General features: G+C 45.4%; 1 protein-coding gene across 6 annotated transcripts; it reads right to left on the bottom strand.

Annotated features, from left to right (window-relative positions):
* Positions 1 to 23: 23 nt before the first annotated feature.
* On the bottom strand, positions 24 to 13,773 carry LOC128401043 (zinc finger and SCAN domain-containing protein 32-like). Of its 6 annotated transcripts, none has more exons than XM_053363916.1 (4): positions 13,569 to 13,773; positions 6,329 to 7,276; positions 3,535 to 3,664; positions 24 to 1,903 (listed from the first exon to the last, which is right to left on the bottom strand). In XM_053363916.1, exons 2-4 carry the CDS (start codon positions 7,160 to 7,162, stop codon positions 1,428 to 1,430), a joined length of 1,440 nt encoding a protein of 479 aa, XP_053219891.1. In that variant the 5' UTR covers positions 7,163 to 7,276; positions 13,569 to 13,773; the 3' UTR covers positions 24 to 1,427. The 6 variants fall into 6 exon arrangements, with proteins under 6 accessions (XP_053219891.1, XP_053219895.1, XP_053219889.1 ...); XM_053363920.1 differs by lacking the exon at positions 13,569 to 13,773 and adding an exon at positions 13,319 to 13,562 and having other exon boundaries at positions 24 to 1,900; XM_053363914.1 differs by lacking the exon at positions 13,569 to 13,773 and adding an exon at positions 13,319 to 13,561.
* Positions 13,774 to 18,335: the final 4,562 nt, after the last annotated feature.

The raw sequence follows: 18,335 nt of genomic DNA, 5'->3' as shown, positions 1-18,335 counted from the left end.
ATATGTAGAATTAAACATCGCTATTACAACATTAAACTTTTTTTAATGTGCAAACTACACAAAAATAAAGCTTTAATAAAAAATTTTTATGAAAACAATTCCTTTTTTTCTTTCTCTCTCTTTTTTTTAAAAAAACCCTAAAATTTACATATGCAGCTATAACCATTGCAGGTTTCCAAACATGCAATTTTGGTGTATCAACAGTGTTACAGGGGTTAAAACTGGTAGTGTTAGAAAGGCTTGAAATACTGAAACGTGTTTTGACAGACTTGTACAAATAAACGGAGGCAGAGTTCCAAAAGCTACGTTAGCCATACACAGTAGGATTTTTAAAAACTCCCCCCACCCTTTTGAATATCAGACCTCCCATTTCTTATCACAAACTACTTCTGAAATGCTTTAGTGGTATGGAAAGCTGTTATTTGAGGAAAAAAACATGAGTCCAAGGTCCCCCTTGGGCATGTGAAACTATGGAGACTCTTTTAATTCTTAAAAGTAAAAAAAGAAGTAAAAGTAAATTAATTGGGTGGGGAGAAAACTAGTGTCAGAGGGAGATCTCATGCCACAAATTGTAAAAGGAGAAGTTTGAATGGACAACAAATATTCTTTATGAATTGCTCCACTTCTAAATTGAGAGGCTATGAAAAAAGAAAAACAAAGAAAAGTTGAATGTCAATAGAACAGATCTCCTCCACGTTGCAATAGTGAGTATGTTTTGTTAAAGACCACCATGAAGGAGGAAGTGGTTTGAAGGCCTTTGAGGTGACACATTACCAGGAGTTTGCTCCAAACTAACAGAATTCTGACTATGTCATTTCTTAGCCAAAATATGATTGGTTGGCACCCACCCACATGGCTTTCCAGATCATCCAATACAGATACTTTGAGCTTGCATTCCTATTTATGATAATAAGTTTTGAGGGTGAAGCTTATCTTTTCACTGCTCAGATTTCCATATTCAGACAGCTATTCTGTCAGTTGAAAAGAGTGTGTGGATAAGATGCCGTTCAATCACATTGCGTTTGTGTGTAGTTTTTACTAGTTCTGCATGTAGGTCCTGTGCAACTGACACAACAGGGATCCTTGTCCATCTTTGCTCTCTTTCACAACGGCATTAGGAGGAGCAAATATTTCCCACTGTAAATGCAGGTTGGGGCTTCTTTGCCTTCTTACACCACACTCCCCTCCATAAACTGACAAACATCCAAAGGAAAACAAACAAACATACAACCCATCTGAGCTGCTGAAGGCATTCTTTGCTTCGATTATGTTAAAGGTAACCACCTCGTCATCAGAAGGCAGTTCCTGCTTCTAAAGAGTTCCAGGACAAAAATAAAAATAAAACAGATCCCCTAGGTTTAGAGTATTTCCTAAAAAAAAATTCCTCTACATTCAAGTCAGCTACAATTCCCGCCTTTGCCTTCAAGTCAGCTGAAGGGCTCTTCCCTCTCCTGCATGCTCTGCTCTGCACTGAACTGCAGGCCGAAACTTTCTGCGCATTCGCAGCACCCGGCCTTCCTGTCGTGGCCCCCCTGGCCCGAATTCCACTTTGCATTCTTCCCGCAAAGTGAACAGCGGCTCGCTTCCTCCCGCAGGTGGGTTCTCATGTGGTTCACCAGGTTGAATTTGTGCAGGAACCTTTTCCCGCATTCGGTGCACTGGTGGGGCTTGACCCCAGTGTGGACCCTCCGGTGCCTGGTGAGGGTGGATTTGCGAGAGAAGTTCTTCCCGCATTCGGGGCAGGGGAAAAGCGCGTCTTGCTTATTCGCAGGCTGCTGGCCGTCGACGTTCTGGCAGGCGAACTGGGCTGGCTGCAAGGTGGGGAGCATCCGGCTTCTCTGCTTCTTTATGCTTTCCTGTATTAGAAAGCCCCCCTCGTTTTTGGTCTGGATCTCTTCACCTGCTGGATGGAAAGAAAATTTCCCATTTTAATCAATCTATCAGACTAGTAGAAACACTTGATAATTTCGCTGCTGGAAAGAAGGTGGTGTGTGTGAAAGAGGGGGGCCAAAAGCTGAAGGGTTGCTGCCGGAAGGCATGCAATCTGATCCATAACCTATTGCTTCGCCTCCCTTCCTAAATATGTGGGGACTACGGTAGTTAAGATTCTACATTGGCAAGGGAGGCAGATATTTATTTAGGGTGGTCTACATGGTTCTTCTCTATCCTTTATAACCTCCCAATTAAGTATTTTAATTGCTCTCCATTTTTTTAAAAAAGGAAATACTTATTACATATTTGTTTGCTTTATCCTGAATTTAAATGTTGTTGTTGGTTTGCTCCTGTTGTGGAGCAGCTATATAAATGCAGCAAGTGAAACAAATAATCCTGTAAGGTAGATCAGACTGAGAGCTGGAGGCTGCACAGTGACACAATGAGCTTCACAGCCGAGTGGGGATTTGAGTCCTATTTCAATACTATAACCATTACTGAACACTGGCTGTCAACTCTGCACATGCCCTGGAGCTATCACCTCCAGTTAGTTACTTATTTACATAATTTATAACCTGGACCTTCAACATAAATTAATGCAGCCAGGGTGGTTAACAAAGTCGCAAGTAAAGTATACTTTAAAAAATAATAAATCAAACAACAAACCATTCAAATAGACAGGAACCATCCAAAATTGTACAGTGTTAAACATGCTAAGATTAGCAGCTCTTAACAGTCTGGGAAAACAGAAATGTTTCTGCCTGGTTTCTAAATTATAGTACCTACGGAGGACATGCCAAGGCTAGGAGCCACCACTGAAAAGGCGCTCTCTCTGGTTGCCTTGATGGGGGAATCCTGAGAAATGCCTTATATACGATGATCTCAGTGGACAGGCATACTGATGCAGGAAGAAGGCAATGTAAAGGTATTTCAATTTTTAACTGTGGAGGCTTCAAAGGCTAGGACCAACACTCTGAATTGCACAAAGCGTAGAGAGAAACACTTAAGATCATGCTAACAATGAATTGTACTGGGTTGGATCCAGACTTGGGCTGCAATCTTATACCCACATCACTTGGGAGTAAGCCCCATTGAACTTAATGGGACTTACTTCTGAGTAGATGCGTATAGTTTTGCACTACAAGCTAATTGCACTTGGTACCCACAGAAATCAAGTGGATCTAAGTCTAACTAACTTTTCACTTGGGTTTTAATGGGAACTGAATAAAACTAAGTTAGTATGGATGCAGTCTATTACAAATATGAGTCTTAGCACTGAAAACAGGACTTAGCCTCATGACCTCTCTCAAATGCATTCCACAAAAATATGCCATTTTAGATATGAATAACTGAGGCTAAGTGTGACTTCCTTGAAGCGCAGAATGAATGCACAACAGAGGTGCCACGTGAGCCTATTTTTCTCCGAGGTACTGCACAACACACTGGCTGCCTTGTGTTAATAATCCCAGAGCTGGGAACCCAGAGAGGAAGGGAGGAAATATTCCGGGGGGGGGGGGGGAGAGACAGACAGTGAAAAACAGTATAGGAGAGCAACCCGTTAATACTCTCACCTGTACTAGAATGCTATTGCAAAATCCTTACCCAATGAAGTGGCATTTTCGTTCACCTCCTCCTTGGCATCTCTGCAAAGCATCGTCTGCCTGGTGTCCAAGGGCACTTGCTCAGTTTCTGGGAAGCTCACAGCCTCCTCGAGTACAAAAGGCCCCAGCACCTGAAAAAACAGCAAGGACCCCATTCAAGCCAGAGAGGGGTATGTTCATAAGATCATACCACTGTAGAATTGGAGAAGTCAGTTAAAAAAAGATAAAGGCTACAGTCCCTGGAGCCATCACTTTCAAAGGAGCACAGATTGGAAGGCAAGCAAGGAAAGAGCTCTGTCTGGAAAACGGCGTTCAGTTGGGGGGAGAGAGAGAGAGAAAGCGCATGTGTACTGGACTAGGTGGGCAAAGGCCTGATTCAGGGCTCATTCAAATGTGCACAATGAAGGGGGAGGCTTGGATTAACAGTGCAGGAGTTAAGGCATGGCTCCTGTTGCTTCCTCACCTGCGCTGCTGTCTCATTGTTAACAACAGAGAAACGAATCAGTTTAGCAAAGGACTTCACATTTAACAAAATGAAGTTTCTACGTTGATGTTAGCCATTTCGTTTGCAAGCCACTATTAACCGCAGTGTACAGAAAAGTTAAAATGAAACAAACCTTCCCCACATACCCTTCCTGTGAATAATGCTTCCAAACGGGACATGATTCCACACCTATCACACAAATCTCTCTGTATGTGCAACTTGTAGTGGTATAGTCCCTCTGTCTGTGAGGACTGCACCACCTCAGTTATGTACATTCTGTTATCTTGGTGTGTATTCTGGGACTGTGAGCATGCAGTACATACCAAGCGAAAAATTTAGACTCATGAATCAGTTTATAGTGTTTTTGGTTGTGTGTGTGTGTGTGTTGCTGTTTTTAAAACCATTCGTAAGCCTTATAATTCCACAGAGGAATTACACCAGAAAGATATGGATGTCTCGTACACCCCAGGTAGTGTGGTTGCTGACCTTGAGCCAGACATCCTGGAAAGTGAAGTCAAATGGGCCTTAGAAAGCACTGCAAATAACAAGGCCAGTGGAAGTGATGGTATTCCAGCTGAACTATTTAAAATTTTAAAAGATGATGCTATTAAGGTGCTACACTCAATATGCCAGCAAATTTGGAAAACTCAGCAGTGGCCAGAAGATTGGAGAAGATCAGTCTACATCCCAATCCCAAAGAAGGGCAGTGCCAAAGAATGCTCCAACTACCGCACAATTGCACTCATTTCACACGCTAGCAAGGTTATGCTTAAAATTCTACAAGGAAGGCTCAAACAGTATGTGGATCGAGAACTCCCAGAAGTGCAAGCTGGATTTAGAAGAGGCAGAGGAACCAGAGACCAAATTGCAAACATGCGCTGGATTATGGAGAAAGCTAGAGAGTTCCAGAAAGACATCTACTTCTGCTTCATTGACTATGCAAAAGCCTTTGACTGTGTCGACCACAGCAAACTATGGCAAGTTCTTAAAGAAATGGGAGTGCCTGATCACCTCATCTGTCTCCTGAGAAATCTCTATGTGGGACAAGAAGCTACAGTTAGAACTGGATATGGAACAACTGATTGGTTCAAAATTGGGAAAGGCGTACGACAAGGCTGTATTTTGTCTCCCTGCTTATTTAATTTATACGCAGAATGCATCATGCGAAAGGCTGGGCTGGATGAATCCCAAGCTGGAATTAAGATTGCCGGAAGAAATATCAACAACCTCAGATATGCAGATGACACAACCTTGATGGCAGAAAGTGAGGAGGAATTAAAGAACCTTTTAATGAGGGTGAAAGAGGAGAGCGCAAAATATGGTCTGAGGCTCAACATCAAAAAAACGAAGATCATGGCCACTGGTCCCATCACCTCCTGGCAAATAGAAGGGGAAGAAATGGAGGCAGTGAGAGATTTTACTTTCTTGGGCTCCATGATCACTGCAGATGGTGACAGCAGCCACGAAATTAAAAGACGCCTGCTTCTTGGGAGAAGGGCAATGACAGGCCTAGACAGCATCTTGAGAAGTAGAGACGTCACCTTGCCAACAAAGGTCCGTATAGTTAAAGCCATGGTTTTCCCAGTAGTGATGTATGGAAGTGAGAGCTGGACCATAAAGAAGGTTGATCGCCGAAGAATTGATGCTTTTGAATTATGGTGCTGGAGAAGACTCTTGAGAGTCCCATGGACTGCAAGAAGATCAAACGCATCCATTCTTAATGAAATCAGCCCTGAGTGCTCACTGGAAGGACAGATCGTGAAGCTGAGGCTCCAGTACTTTGGCCACCTCATGAGAAGAGAAGACTCCCTGGAGAAGACACTGATGCTGGGAAAGATGGAGGGCACAAGGAGAAGGGGGCGACAGAGGATGAGATGGTTGGATAGTGTTTTCGAGGTTACCAGCATGAGTTTGACCAAACTGCGGGAGGTAGTGGAGGACAGAGGTGCCTGGCGTGCTCTGGTCCATGGGGTCACGAAGAGTCGGACACGACTAAACGACTAAACAACAACAACAAAGCCTTATGAGATTTGTCCAATGCTGGATGAAATATTACAAGCTCAAAAGAAAAGGCAGAATTTCTAGCCTTCAGAGCATGGCACATCAGCACCCACATAGCAACCACTACTTTTAGGGTTTTATATGCATTCTTGTGCACAAAATGGAAAAGAAAAGCTTTTTAATAAATATAAAATTGATATTCCCCAGGTTTCTGTGCAAGCATTTCAATCTTGCGGTAGACCTCAGCAACATGATCTAAAACTTCCTCAGCTTCCTAAAACTTCCAGTTACTACTACAAAATGTTCTCACCTGCTGATCCCACCTCTCGCCTTCCTGCTGCTTCAGCAGGAAATGCTCTGCCAGGGTCACGGCCTGAACGCAGGTCTTGGGGCGATATTCCTGAACCCAGTCCTGCATTTCCTCTGGCAGGATGGTCAGGAACTGCTCCAGGACCAACAGCTCCACAATCTGCTCCTTGGTGCGGCTTTCTGGCTCCAGCCAGCGATGGCAGAGCCCTCGCAGGCGGGCACAGACCTCGCGAGGGCCCTCGGCCTCCTGGTAGCGGAAGTGCCTGAAGTTCTGGCGCTGCCTCTCCAGACTGACGGCATCCTCTCGCAAGATAGCGGCCTTCACTTTCCCATAATCCCCACTCTCTCTGGGATCCAAGTTATTGTAGGCCTGCAGCGCGGCTCCATTGAGGGCGGGCATGAGCCGCGTCACCCACTGTTCCTTCGGCCACTTGCAGGCCTCTGCCACGTCCTCAAAGGTAGCCAGGTAGGTCTCAACGTCTTCTGTCAATGTGAGTTCTGGCACTTGCAGGTTCCTCCACGCCGGCGACTGAACTGGCGTGAGATCTGGCGTTGGCAATTCCTGTTGCCCCTGAATCTCCCACCGCTGGGGTGTTTCCAGCCGTTCGCTCCTGGTCTGCTGAGGTGTTATCAGCCTTAGGCCGCCTCCAGCTGTCCCAACCTGCACAATACGATAGGTTTTTACTGAACCCTCTGATATCCCCAGTGCGTCAGAACCCATTGGGTCTGGCTCCTTCTCCATTTTCACTGACGGCTGCACTCTTTGCTCCAGTGGTGCCGGACACTGTAGATACTGAGCTACCATATTCCGCTTGGCTGCCATTTTCCTCCTCATTTTTGAATCGGTTTCTGAGTTTATGTGGCCTTTTACTAGGGTTTCCAACACCCAATTTGCCACTAGGAGAGCCTATCAGCTGCGGAAAGCTCCTATGGCTGTCTTGATGCCAACCTGGAGGGGTGATAATCACACAAAAAATTGTAAGAATTAGAACCATTTAAATTGTAATTCCAGCAACATTATTAACAAGGCAGCAGGCTTCAATCAATCCATAGGTCAGCAAGGGCTCTAAAAATCTACCAGTTTGCTAGTCTTGTGAAAGAGATTTCTTATGCTTGAAATATCATATTAGCTAGAATTGAAGGAACAGAAAGTTCAGGCAAAACAAACAAGCAAAAACAATCTGATTCTGTCTTCTGAAAAGGGTGTGTTACAGTGGTATTTGAAAATAAACAACACATTTCTTGCAAACCTCTTAGAGGTTTTACTACAGTCAATCAGTATACATTTTGTAAAATAAGCAAGCACACATTTTGGCTCCTTCTGCATCAAAAAGCTGGCTTGGTTACATTTAAAACTGTCTTCAGAGGCAGCCCTACATATAACACATTGCAGTAATCTATCCTAGAGGTTGCCAGAGCGTAGACGACATTAGTTAGGCTATCCTTGTCCAGATAGGGGTGCAGCTGAGCCACCAGCTGAAGCTGATGGAAGGCACACTGTGCCACTGAGGCCATCTGAGCCTCAAGCAACAGCAAAGGATCCAGAATATGGTTACCAGATTTTTTTTCAATGAATCTGGGGACTCTTTTATTTTTTTTGAAGCTGAGTAGCAACAGGGAGCCAGTAGTGGGGATGGTGAGGCAAAAAAAAGAAAAGAAAAAAAAAGATCCTGGGCCCAGGCACACATGCATATTGTATAAAAGTGCAAAGCCCTTCTTTTGCACCCTGTGAAACATAAATGCACAGTTTTTTAAAAAACTGGGCAATGGCCATCCGCCTGCAACTTCCGAGCCTTCCCCGATCAGTCAAAACAAAGGGGGAAGCGGGCAGGAGATCTGTACTGCCGGACGTCCCCAGTTCCCCTTCAGCAGTGGCAGCAGCAGTCAGCAGCCCGAAGCCAGCCTGATAGAGCAGTTGGCTCTGGCTGGCTTCAGGAGCTGCTTGCCTCTGTGGCGCCAGCCAGTTTGCCTCCTGGAAGTCCCCATATGATGGGTCTGTGTGCAACGCATCATATGGGGACTTCCGGCGAGGAAAACATGGCAGGCGCCATGGCAGGAAGCAGCAAGCAGCTCCTGAAGCCTGCCAGAGCCAACTGCGCTACCAGGTTGGCTCTGGGCTGCTGCCGCCACATTTCTCGGGGACAGATTTGCAAATCTGGAGACTGTCCCCAGGAACCAGGGACATCTGGTAACCCTAATCCAAAAGTACCCCCAAGCTGCATACCCGCTCCTTCATGGGGAGCATAACCGCATCAAGAGAAGGCAAACCTATTACTTTTTTTACACCAGAGAAATCTGGGAACACGTAGTGCAATTCTGAGCCATATCTTGGGGCTGCTTTCTTTTCCCCAGCCCACACACATTTGTTCACCTCAGTACCTGCAAATGTATTAACTGATACACTTGTTAGACCAATATATACTGTATATATATATATATATATATATATATATATATATATATATATATGTGGCAATCCTACTATGCCCTGTTCAAAAACCACTGCAATAAAATCAAACAAGAGAAGTAAAGCAGGATGAAGTCAGGAAAGGACAGAAAAATGAAACACAGGGTGTTTTTTGAGGGGGGAGTGGGTAGCTCTTACTGGTCTGATTTCTCACGTGCAATGGTGCTTCTTGCCAACCAAGAAGTCCAGCGAGCATCAGCTTGCACCCTTCCAAGTCCACCCAAGTGTTCTCCACAGCTGCCTCAGATAGTCAATGCCTTACCTCCACTTCTTGCCTTTGCAATTCCCATTGCTTTCTGGAATGGATGGCACCACTCCTCTCCGCCCTCCCCCTACCCACCCACCCTGAGCATGCTCAGATCAAATGGGCTGTGCAACTGACTAGGCCTCATTGCACCCATGTGGTCACAGACCACTTTGTATTTCCCACAAACAGTAGAGCACTGTTAAGAATGTATGCAATTGGCCGAGCATTGCAGACAAAAGGCCAGCCCAGGAGAGAGCATTGGCTTCACAAAAGAAGGCCATCAACTTAGCCGGATTGCCGGGCTCCTTTCTTTTCCAGGATTCTGCCCCCACCCATGCACAATAATCACCTTCACAAATACATGCGCATTATTATCTGCCCACAGTGCTTAGTTTCTATGGCCACATGCATACCAGAGTTTATACTTCTTAAAAAAGTTGTTTAAGCCTCTAGGCAGGCCTAAAGTGTTGGGTTTTTTTAGCCATCTATGTGCAGGGATTAGCACATTCTTAAGAACATTATCACTTAACTACAGAAAAAGATAAATTCTGTGCCTTTTAACAACCACATTAGAAGCACTTTCCTGTTATTGGGAGCCACTGAGATAGTAAAAGCTTTACCAGTTGACTCCTGTTGGTCATGCAGCTGTGAAATACCTGAAACATTCACTTTTTAAAAGAGGGAGTATTGTTACCACATACACAACATCACATCCTTCTACTTCAAATAATTAAACCTGAGTATTAATACCAGGATCTGGTTCCACAGGTTTAACACAGATTTTAAAAAAAACACAATTCCCCCCTTGCACATAAGCACCTATTCAAAGGGTGAGGGAAATGGCAGGCTTTAACCACCCATTTTGGGATTTATAGGGGAGAGCTGCTCATTCTAAATACACTTGGGAAGAAGATGGGGGTCACCACATGCAGAAGAATGAAGTGGGGGTATCCTGGATCACTAGAAAGGGCAGTATCATTTCTGCTTATGGGAATGGGCAACATTTGCACCTCGAATAATAAGAAATTTAAAAGTCAAAACAACAACCCACAGACGGAAGTTTATGCAGTAGGAAATGGTCTGAGATCGGCTCCTTAAATTGCTAAGTTTGTGGTTTTTTTTGTTTCACCTGCAGGAAGCTTGGCAGTGGGAGAGCCAACAAAAATGCCCCCACCTTTGGTCTGAAGTGGTGTAACCACCCCACCATCTCTAGATTCTACCACCAGCTCATCCTGCCACTTGAGGAGACTCAGGCCCTAAGGTAAAGGTAAAGGGACCCCTGACCATTAGGTCCAGTCATGACCAACTCTGGGGTTGCGGCGCTCATCTCGCTTTATTGGCCGAGGGAGCCAGCTACAGCTTCCGGGTCATGTGGCCAGCATGACTACGCCGGTTCTGGCGAACCAGAGCAGCACACAGAAACGCCGTTTACCTTCCTGCCGGAGTGATACCTATTTATCTACTTGCACTGATGTGCTTTTGAACTGCTAGGTTGGCAGGAGCAGGGACCGAGCAACGGGAGCTCACCCTGTCGCGGGGATTCGAACCGCTGACCTTCTGATTAGCAAGTCCTAGGCTCTGTGGTTTAACTCACAGCGCCACCCGCGTCCCACAGCGCCACCCTAGTGACAGCCTAATTGAGTTCTGCAAAACACCTGAGAAGCTGCACCCTGGATTGGTTTGTGAGAGCTCCTCAATGATGTATGCTGCATAAATTAAAGTGCTGGAGCTCTCAAGATTCCAAGAAACCTTTCCCTCCACTCGTTGAAGTCAGCTGTGCCTTTTTTTTCTGGGCTCCAGTGCTCTTAACAACTACATGGCAGGAAGCAATTGAACAGGTGCAGCAATTCAGAGCCAGGAGTAGAGGTTGATAGGGAAATGTTTATTCTGCCAAGTTTCTGCCCCTTATGCAGCTGTTGAAAGACAAAGAATGCCTGCCAGATGGTGGCTGCCCTAATGCTCAGGAAAAGGCACTTTGCACATGTTCAGAGGCACCCTCTATAAATTTTTATCAATAATAATAAGTACTAATGGGACGTGGGTGGCGCTGTGGGTAAAAGCCTCAGCGCCTAGGGCTTGCTGATCGAAAGGTCGGCGGTTCGAATCCCCGCTGCGGGGTGCGCTCCCATTGCTCGGTCCCAGCGCCTGCCAACCTAGCAGTTCGAAAGCACCCCCGGGTGCAAGTAGATAAATAGGGACCGCTTACTGGCGGGAAGGTAAACGGAGTTTCCGTGTGCTGCGCTGGCTCGCCAGATGCAGCTTTGTCACGCTGGCCACGTGACCCGGAAGTGTCTCCGGACAGCGCTGGCCCCCGGCCTCTTAAGTGAGATGGGCGCACAACCCTAGAGTCTGTCAAGACTGGCCTGTACGGGCAGGGGTACCTTTACCTTAATAAGTACTAAATTACCTCAGCATAGCGTATGATTTCCAGGCTCCAAAATTAAAGCCTGGTTTAAACTCTGAATGTGACTATGATTGGTGGGTTAATCAGATGCATCAAGAGGGAGGCTTTATCTACAACTGATAATAGGTAACATTTTAAACTTTCTGATGGTAAGAGCTGTTCAGCTGTGGAACAGACTCCATTTGAAGGTGGCGGACTCCTGTTTTGGAGGTTTAGAAGCAGAGGTTGGATGGCCATCTGTCATGGATCCTTTAGCTGAGATTCCTGCATTGCAGGGGGTTGGACTAGATGACTCTCGGGGTCCCTTCCAACTCTAGAATTCTACGTTTCTATGACTGTTTGAAATATAGCATGGTTTAGCTTCTTATGAGACATTGAGCCATTAGTCAGTATCTATTCCCTCTGGAAAACAGGAACAATATTTGAGCTACATTGCATTATGGCTGAATGAGGTTTAATCGATTGTTTGATTTGCATATGAATAAAACAGTAGTTTTGGAGGGGGAAAGTATTCTTCCTTTGTTTGTATGTGACATTTTAGAAGAGGGATTAACTTCTGTGTGGGTGTGAAGGGGGAAAGCCCACCATTTAATATCTTACCCCTATTTGTCAGGGATGCCTTTGCAGCTGATTAAATTGCAGTTAGTTAATCAATTACAGATTGCAGCTTTAGCTAATATCACAAAAAGAAACACGAAATTCTAAAACACTTTGCATGCAGTTTATAACAAGGAAGGGTGCAAAATCTCCAACCTCCTTTCTCCTTACCTCATTTCCTTACATCTACCCACCCCCCCAGTAAACAGCATGACTCGCTTTACAGTGCCTAGTCCAGGTTTCAAAACAGAAGATACAGTAAATGATTGCCATGCTGTGAATCAATAAATAATTCTCTGCACTTTAGGGGAGCTCTGCACATGTATTAATTATAGAAAAGGACATTTTGGCAGGTGCAATTCTTCCAACCCCTTCAGTACTATTGCACTAGAACACCCTGTCCCTGCAGAGACTTCCAGTCCAAAGCTCACAAGCAATCCTACGCACGTTGACTCAGCAGGAAGCCCCACCGTGTTCAGTGGACCTTACTCCCTAGTAAGAATGTTTAGGATTGCAGCCTCAGTTTATCAAAACGCTAAACCAAAGGAAAAGTGCACGGTGTTCACTCTACAGAACAAATAGATGTAGCTACCTAGTCTTCACACCTTATTAAGGCTGTAGCCTAAACGTATCTGCCTGGGAGCAAGTCTCAATGAACCCGAATCTGATTTACTTCCGAGCAAGCGGGCGCAGGATCAGGCTGCACAGACCTAGGCGCCCGGTTTAGTGGGGCTTGGTCCCAAAGAAGCGTGCAAAGGATTTCGGGCGTATTTATTTAATGACTTGACTGAAGCCGCTTTCTTGCCAGGGTTACTGGTGAGCGCCCTTAACTCCTCCCATTGCTCCCGCAGGGTCATAAAACAGGCTATTAAGAAGCATTTCTAAACCCTCCCTTGACAGCCGAAATAATTAACGTTCCTTCCCGCAAGATCTCATTCTAACCAGATTTTAAGTGGTCTGGACTAGACTCTCTCTGTCTCCCCACCCCGCTATCCTATCTAGTCAAAGAGAAGCAAGGGAGCACTTTTTTAAAGCGGCAGGTAGTAACGCCGGTAAATAAGGGACAGATGGTTTCCGCCTCCCCCCCCCCACCTCGCTCCCCGGAGAAGTCATTTCTCCATCCAGCAAGTTTCCAGGTTATGCAGAACTCTTCGCCCGGCAGCTGATGCGCTGCTCACTTCTACGGTCTACGACTGCACAAAGCAAACGGGGGCAGAGGAGCAGGTGCAACCAGGTACCCAGAACATTGCAGCAGCTCAGGAGGAGGCAACTATACCTTTGGTGAGCCCTGGCTGAAATTAAGTTCTGCCCGGCAGCATGCACTAAACACAAATCACGGCAGGGTGGCTAAAGGGTGCAACGCTCATCTGTGTCTAGTGGTTCTGAAAATGCAACTTTCGCCAGGGCGGCTGCTGAGGCTGCTGCTGCGGGCTATTCTGCTTGAGCTTCTGCCGGCGGTTAATTTCCAAATAATAAAAAAAGAGGTACCGGGGCTCAGAGCTGCCCGGAAACCACATCCCTCTGACCTGGGAAGTCCTTCCCCCTGGTGATCCCAGATGTGTGGGAAATTGGCCGTGGTTATGCAGTGGCGTTGGCAAAGCACGTTGTCTACGTTCAGAGGCACTTTCCTCTCGCTCGCTCTTTCATTTGTTCCCGGCGATGAGCTTCCCGGCGTTGGAAAAAAAGGCACTCGGCGCTCAGATCCGTTTCAAACGAAGCCTTAAATTTTTGCTAAGTAAGACGAGAAAGGGTTAACGGGCGGAGCTCTCTGGGTCCTAGAGCCGCCCCGGTTGTTTTGGAAGTAGGGGCTTTTCCCGCTGCACAGCTGCGGAATGCAAGAGCTTTTCAGGGTGAGTTGGGGTGGCTGTAACGGGGACACAATCGGTGTGTGTGTGTTGATGGATAAAGAAAGCCAAACAGAACAGATAAGCTACAGCTGGGTTTTTTGTTTTGTTTTTTACCAGTATGGAACAAACTGCGCTCCGGTTTTGCGCATATCGACTTGGAAGTTCCTCTAAGCTCCTTGGGTCTTATTCCAAGTAAATGTGAATAGGATCGCAGCCTCAAAGCGATTGCTCAAAAAACCCACAAAACACCCCTCCTTGTTTGTGCTTGCTTTGTAAGTTTGCTGCCTAACAAGCGAATGTCCTACTTCCGTGCACCAACAGTTTTATACAGTGCAAGTCGAGTTCAGAAAGTCTGCAAATTCTATCATTTGGGAGCTAACTTTTAAGTGGAATTGTTTTCCCACATGCCTTTTTTTTAAAAGGAGCAGCTTCAGGTAGAATTGCCAACTTTTCAAGTGGACTCTATGCAGTTCTGCCTTTCATAGCGACTTCCTGTGCAGACATTAGCAGTAGATAGTTTCACCTCCTTGATGTGTTTTGGGGGCAGGCAGGCTGGGATCACCTGTTGGATTGTTAAAGGCCACAAAAACCGCCAAGGCCCATTAGTGTGTTTGCTGGTGCCAGGACTCTGGTCTGACTAGGGAACCTGGAAGTCTTAGAATATGTAATGATCAGAATTGTGGTTGTTCAGTGGGTGAAAGAAAGGTCCTCTTTGCATGTTCAAAGACAAAACATTTAGGGACCAATTGGGAGGCTGACCCCACTTGTTTGTTCTTCCACTAGCATAATGTGCTGCTGTCACCTGCCATCCCAGTTTTGCGCTGTGAATTGCAAGCAGAGACTCTGTAAAAGTAATAATAATTATATATTCTACCCTGTTTCCCAAGTAGTTCAGGGCATCATCAGCAAGCTGGATTTAGAAGAGGCAGAGGAACCAGAGACCAAATTGCAAACATGCGCTGGATTATGGAGAAAGCTAGAGAGTTCCAGAAAGACATCTACTTCTGCTTCATTGACTATGCAAAAGCCTTTGACTGTGTCGACCACAGCAAACTATGGCAAGTTCTTAAAGAAATGGGAGTGCCTGATCACCTCATCTGTCTCCTGAGAAATCTCTATGTGGGACAAGAAGCTACAGTTAGAACTGGATATGGAACAACTGATTGGTTCAAAATTGGGAAAGGAGTATGACAAGGCTGTATTTTATCTCCCTGCTTATTTAATTTATATGCAGAATACATCATGCGAAAGGCTGGGCTGGATGAATCCCAAGCTGGAATTAAGATTGCCGGAAGAAATATCAACAACCTCAGATATGCAGATGACACAACCTTGATGGCAGAAAGTGAGGAGGAATTAAAGAACCTTTTAATGAGGGTGAAAGAGGAGAGTGCAAAATATGGTCTGAGGATCAACATCAAAAAAACGAAGATCATGGCCACTGGTCCCATCACCTCCTGGCAAATAGAAGGGGAAGAAATGGAGGCAGTGAGAGATTTTACTTTCTTGGGCTCCATGATCACTGCAGATGGTGACAGCAGCCATGAAATTAAAAGACGCCTGCTTCTTGGGAGAAGGGCTATGACAGGCCTAGACAGCATCTTGAGAAGTAGAGACGTCACCTTGCCAACAAAGGTCCGTATAGTTAAAGCCATGGTTTTCCCAGTAGTGATGTATGGAAGTGAGAGCTGGACCATAAAGAAGGCTGATCGCCGAAGAATTGATGCTTTTGAATTATGGTGCTGGAGAAGACTCTTGAGAGTCCCATGGACTGCAAGAAGATCAAACGCATCCATTCTTAATGAAATCAGCCCTGAGTGCTCACTGGAAGGACAGATCGTGAAGCTGAGGCTCCAGTACTTTGGCCACCTCATGAGAAGAGAAGACTCCCTGGAGAAGACACTGATGCTGGGAAAGATGGAGGGCACAAGGAGAAGGGGACAACAGAGGACGAGATGGCTGGATAGTGTTTTCGAGGTTACCAGCATGAGTTTGACCAAACTGCGGGAGGTAGTGGAGGACAGAGGTGCCTGGCGTGCTCTGGTCCATGGGGTCACGAAGAGTCGGACACGACTAAACGACTAAACAACAACAACAACAACACTACCTTTTTGCAATGAAGTCTCAAAGCGACTTGAAAACAGTAAAATACAGTTTTCATATAACAATTTATAACCAGAGAAGGTTTAATCACTAGTAACAATATACATAAAATGCTCATCCAATAATAAATGAATAAGAGTCAAGTCCTACCCACCCCACTAAAAGATGAACACCACCACATGAAGCAAAATGAATTAACCGGAGGCCTGGGTGAATGGAAAAGTCTTGGGCTGGTGACTGAACATTGACAGAGATGGGGCCAAGTCTGCCTCTCTGAGAATACCTGTTTCCCATCCTTTAATACAACAAGAACCCTGTGTAGTAGGGTAAACTGATCGATCAAGTGATCTTTAATCACTCCCACACCCCCAGACAAGCTTTCACAGCTCTAGCCTTTCCTTGTAGGGCAGGTGTTCCAGCCTAGCCCCCAGCCCCCAAATCACTTTGGTTCTCCTTTTCTCCCCCCTGTAAGTGTTTACAATATCCTTCTTGAGATGAGGCAACCAGCACTGTACATAGTGTTTCACGTGTGGCCTCATCAAAGATTGGTATGATATTGGCAAAGTTCTTTGCTGTTCCTTTCCTAATAATTCCTAGTGTGGAATCCACCATCCTCATGGATGCTGTACATTGCACTGCCATTTCCATGGAGTCGTTTGTCACAACAGTCCCAAGATTTATTTCCTGATCAGTCGCTGCCAGTTCAATATATGCGAAACTAAGATTGTGGGGGGTGGCTTTTTTGTTTGCTTTTTGCCCCAGTGTGATCACACAGCACTTAGTTTGCACTGAACATCATTTGCCATTTATCTGGCTCTATTGTCCATTCACCCAGCTTGGAGAGATCTGTGTTTGGAGCTTTTCACGTTTGCCTTGTATCTTCACCACCTTAAATAACTTGGCATTGTTAGCAAACCTGATGACCTCAGTGCTCACTTCCAGGTCCTGTTCAATTCCTAAGAAGTTTTGCAAAACTGAAATAAATAAAATCTCCTGTTATTTACATACACACGATATTGCCAACACTATTCGCCATTCAATGCAAGTTGTGCCAGTACCATACACAAGTTTCTTTTTTGACTTGCTGAGGCACAGGAATATGCATTCCAAGCACAGTCCAGCTCTTACCAATGTTTACTGCACCGTTCCTATACTTCAAAATCACCTACCAAAAAATCTGTAAATACACCCTGCCCGGCACCTGCCCATTAAGTGTTATTGTGGTTAATTCTGCAGGCAGTGTCTGTTTCCTTATTACTAAACAGCTGTCAAGCATTACCATTTCCTAAATATTTATATGCATGCCAGTGAGTGCAGAGAGACTGGCACAGAACAAAGGGCCCAGAGCTAGTTGCAGAGTGTAATTTGATACAGGTGCACTTGCCAAAACAGCATACCTGAGGCTGATAAAAAAGTCCTAGCTGAGTTTGGCACTGCCTCCCAGTAGTTCTAGGGACGTAGTTCTTCCTTTTTTAAACTCCTCGATTGTTTCTTTGTTTTATTTATTTATCATGTGTATATTGCACCGTTCCTCCAGGATTATCCCATTTTTATCCTCAGAACAGCCATGAGATAAAATAGAGCGTTGGCCATTGATGTATATGTTGCATTTTTAGCCCATATTTTGGGTGGCATGCATGGGACTTCCCTGCCGCTCCTCATCTGCACAGCAACCCTGTAGGATCCTGATTGACCCAAGGTCATGCAAAGACCTTCATGGCAGGGTGAAGCTTTGAACTGAGTTCTCCATGGCTCAAATGCAGCACTGTTCAACAGGATACTGGCTTTCAATAGCTACTTGCTCAAGACCAGTCAACAAGTACAGATTTGAACCTAGGTTTCCCTGCTCCCAAAGTTCCAACATCTGATCTACCACAAGTTTCTCTTGCTGTTTCTTCTGCTCTTTGCATGCCTCCTGTTTGGATTTATATCTTTTAAAAAAATTATTGCTCTAAAGCCGAATATGCCTAGAGGCAGCTGGTTGCCATTACTGTATTAAATGTGTTCAACTTTATCTTTGCAAGAGTCCATCTTTAAAGGGTAGGGATGGAGGAAACTTCTGTGAGATGTGGAAGTAGATGGAGTTACACAGCTGTGTGATGGGGGACAAACAAGAAAAGCAGATACAGTGGTACCTCGAGTTACAAATGCTTCAGGTTTCAAATGCTTCAGGTTACAAACTCCACTAACCTGGAAGAGTTACCTCAAGTTGAGAACCTTGCCTCAGGATGAGAACGGAAATTGTGTGCTGGCAGCGCAGCAGCAGCAAGAGGCCCCATTAGCAAAAGCACACCTCTAGTTAAGAACAGTTTCAGGTTAAGAACAGACCTCCAGAACGAATTA

This window comes from Podarcis raffonei, chromosome 13, assembly GCF_027172205.1.
Source record: "Podarcis raffonei isolate rPodRaf1 chromosome 13, rPodRaf1.pri, whole genome shotgun sequence".
NCBI classification, from domain to species: Eukaryota; Metazoa; Chordata; class Lepidosauria; order Squamata; family Lacertidae; genus Podarcis; species Podarcis raffonei.
This window is presented reverse-complemented; position numbering and strand designations above follow the sequence as displayed.

Coding starts and splice junctions, on each gene's coding strand:
- LOC128401043 (XM_053363916.1), bottom strand. CDS start 7,162: ATGAGGAGGAAAATGGCAGCCAAGCGGAATATGGTAGCTCAGTATCTA. Junction 3,665..6,328: donor GCGAGAGGTGGGATCAGCAG/GTGAGAACATTT, acceptor CTGTTTTTTCAG/GTGCTGGGGCCTTTTGTACT. Junction 1,904..3,534: donor CGAAAATGCCACTTCATTGG/GTAAGGATTTTG, acceptor CTTTCCATCCAG/CAGGTGAAGAGATCCAGACC.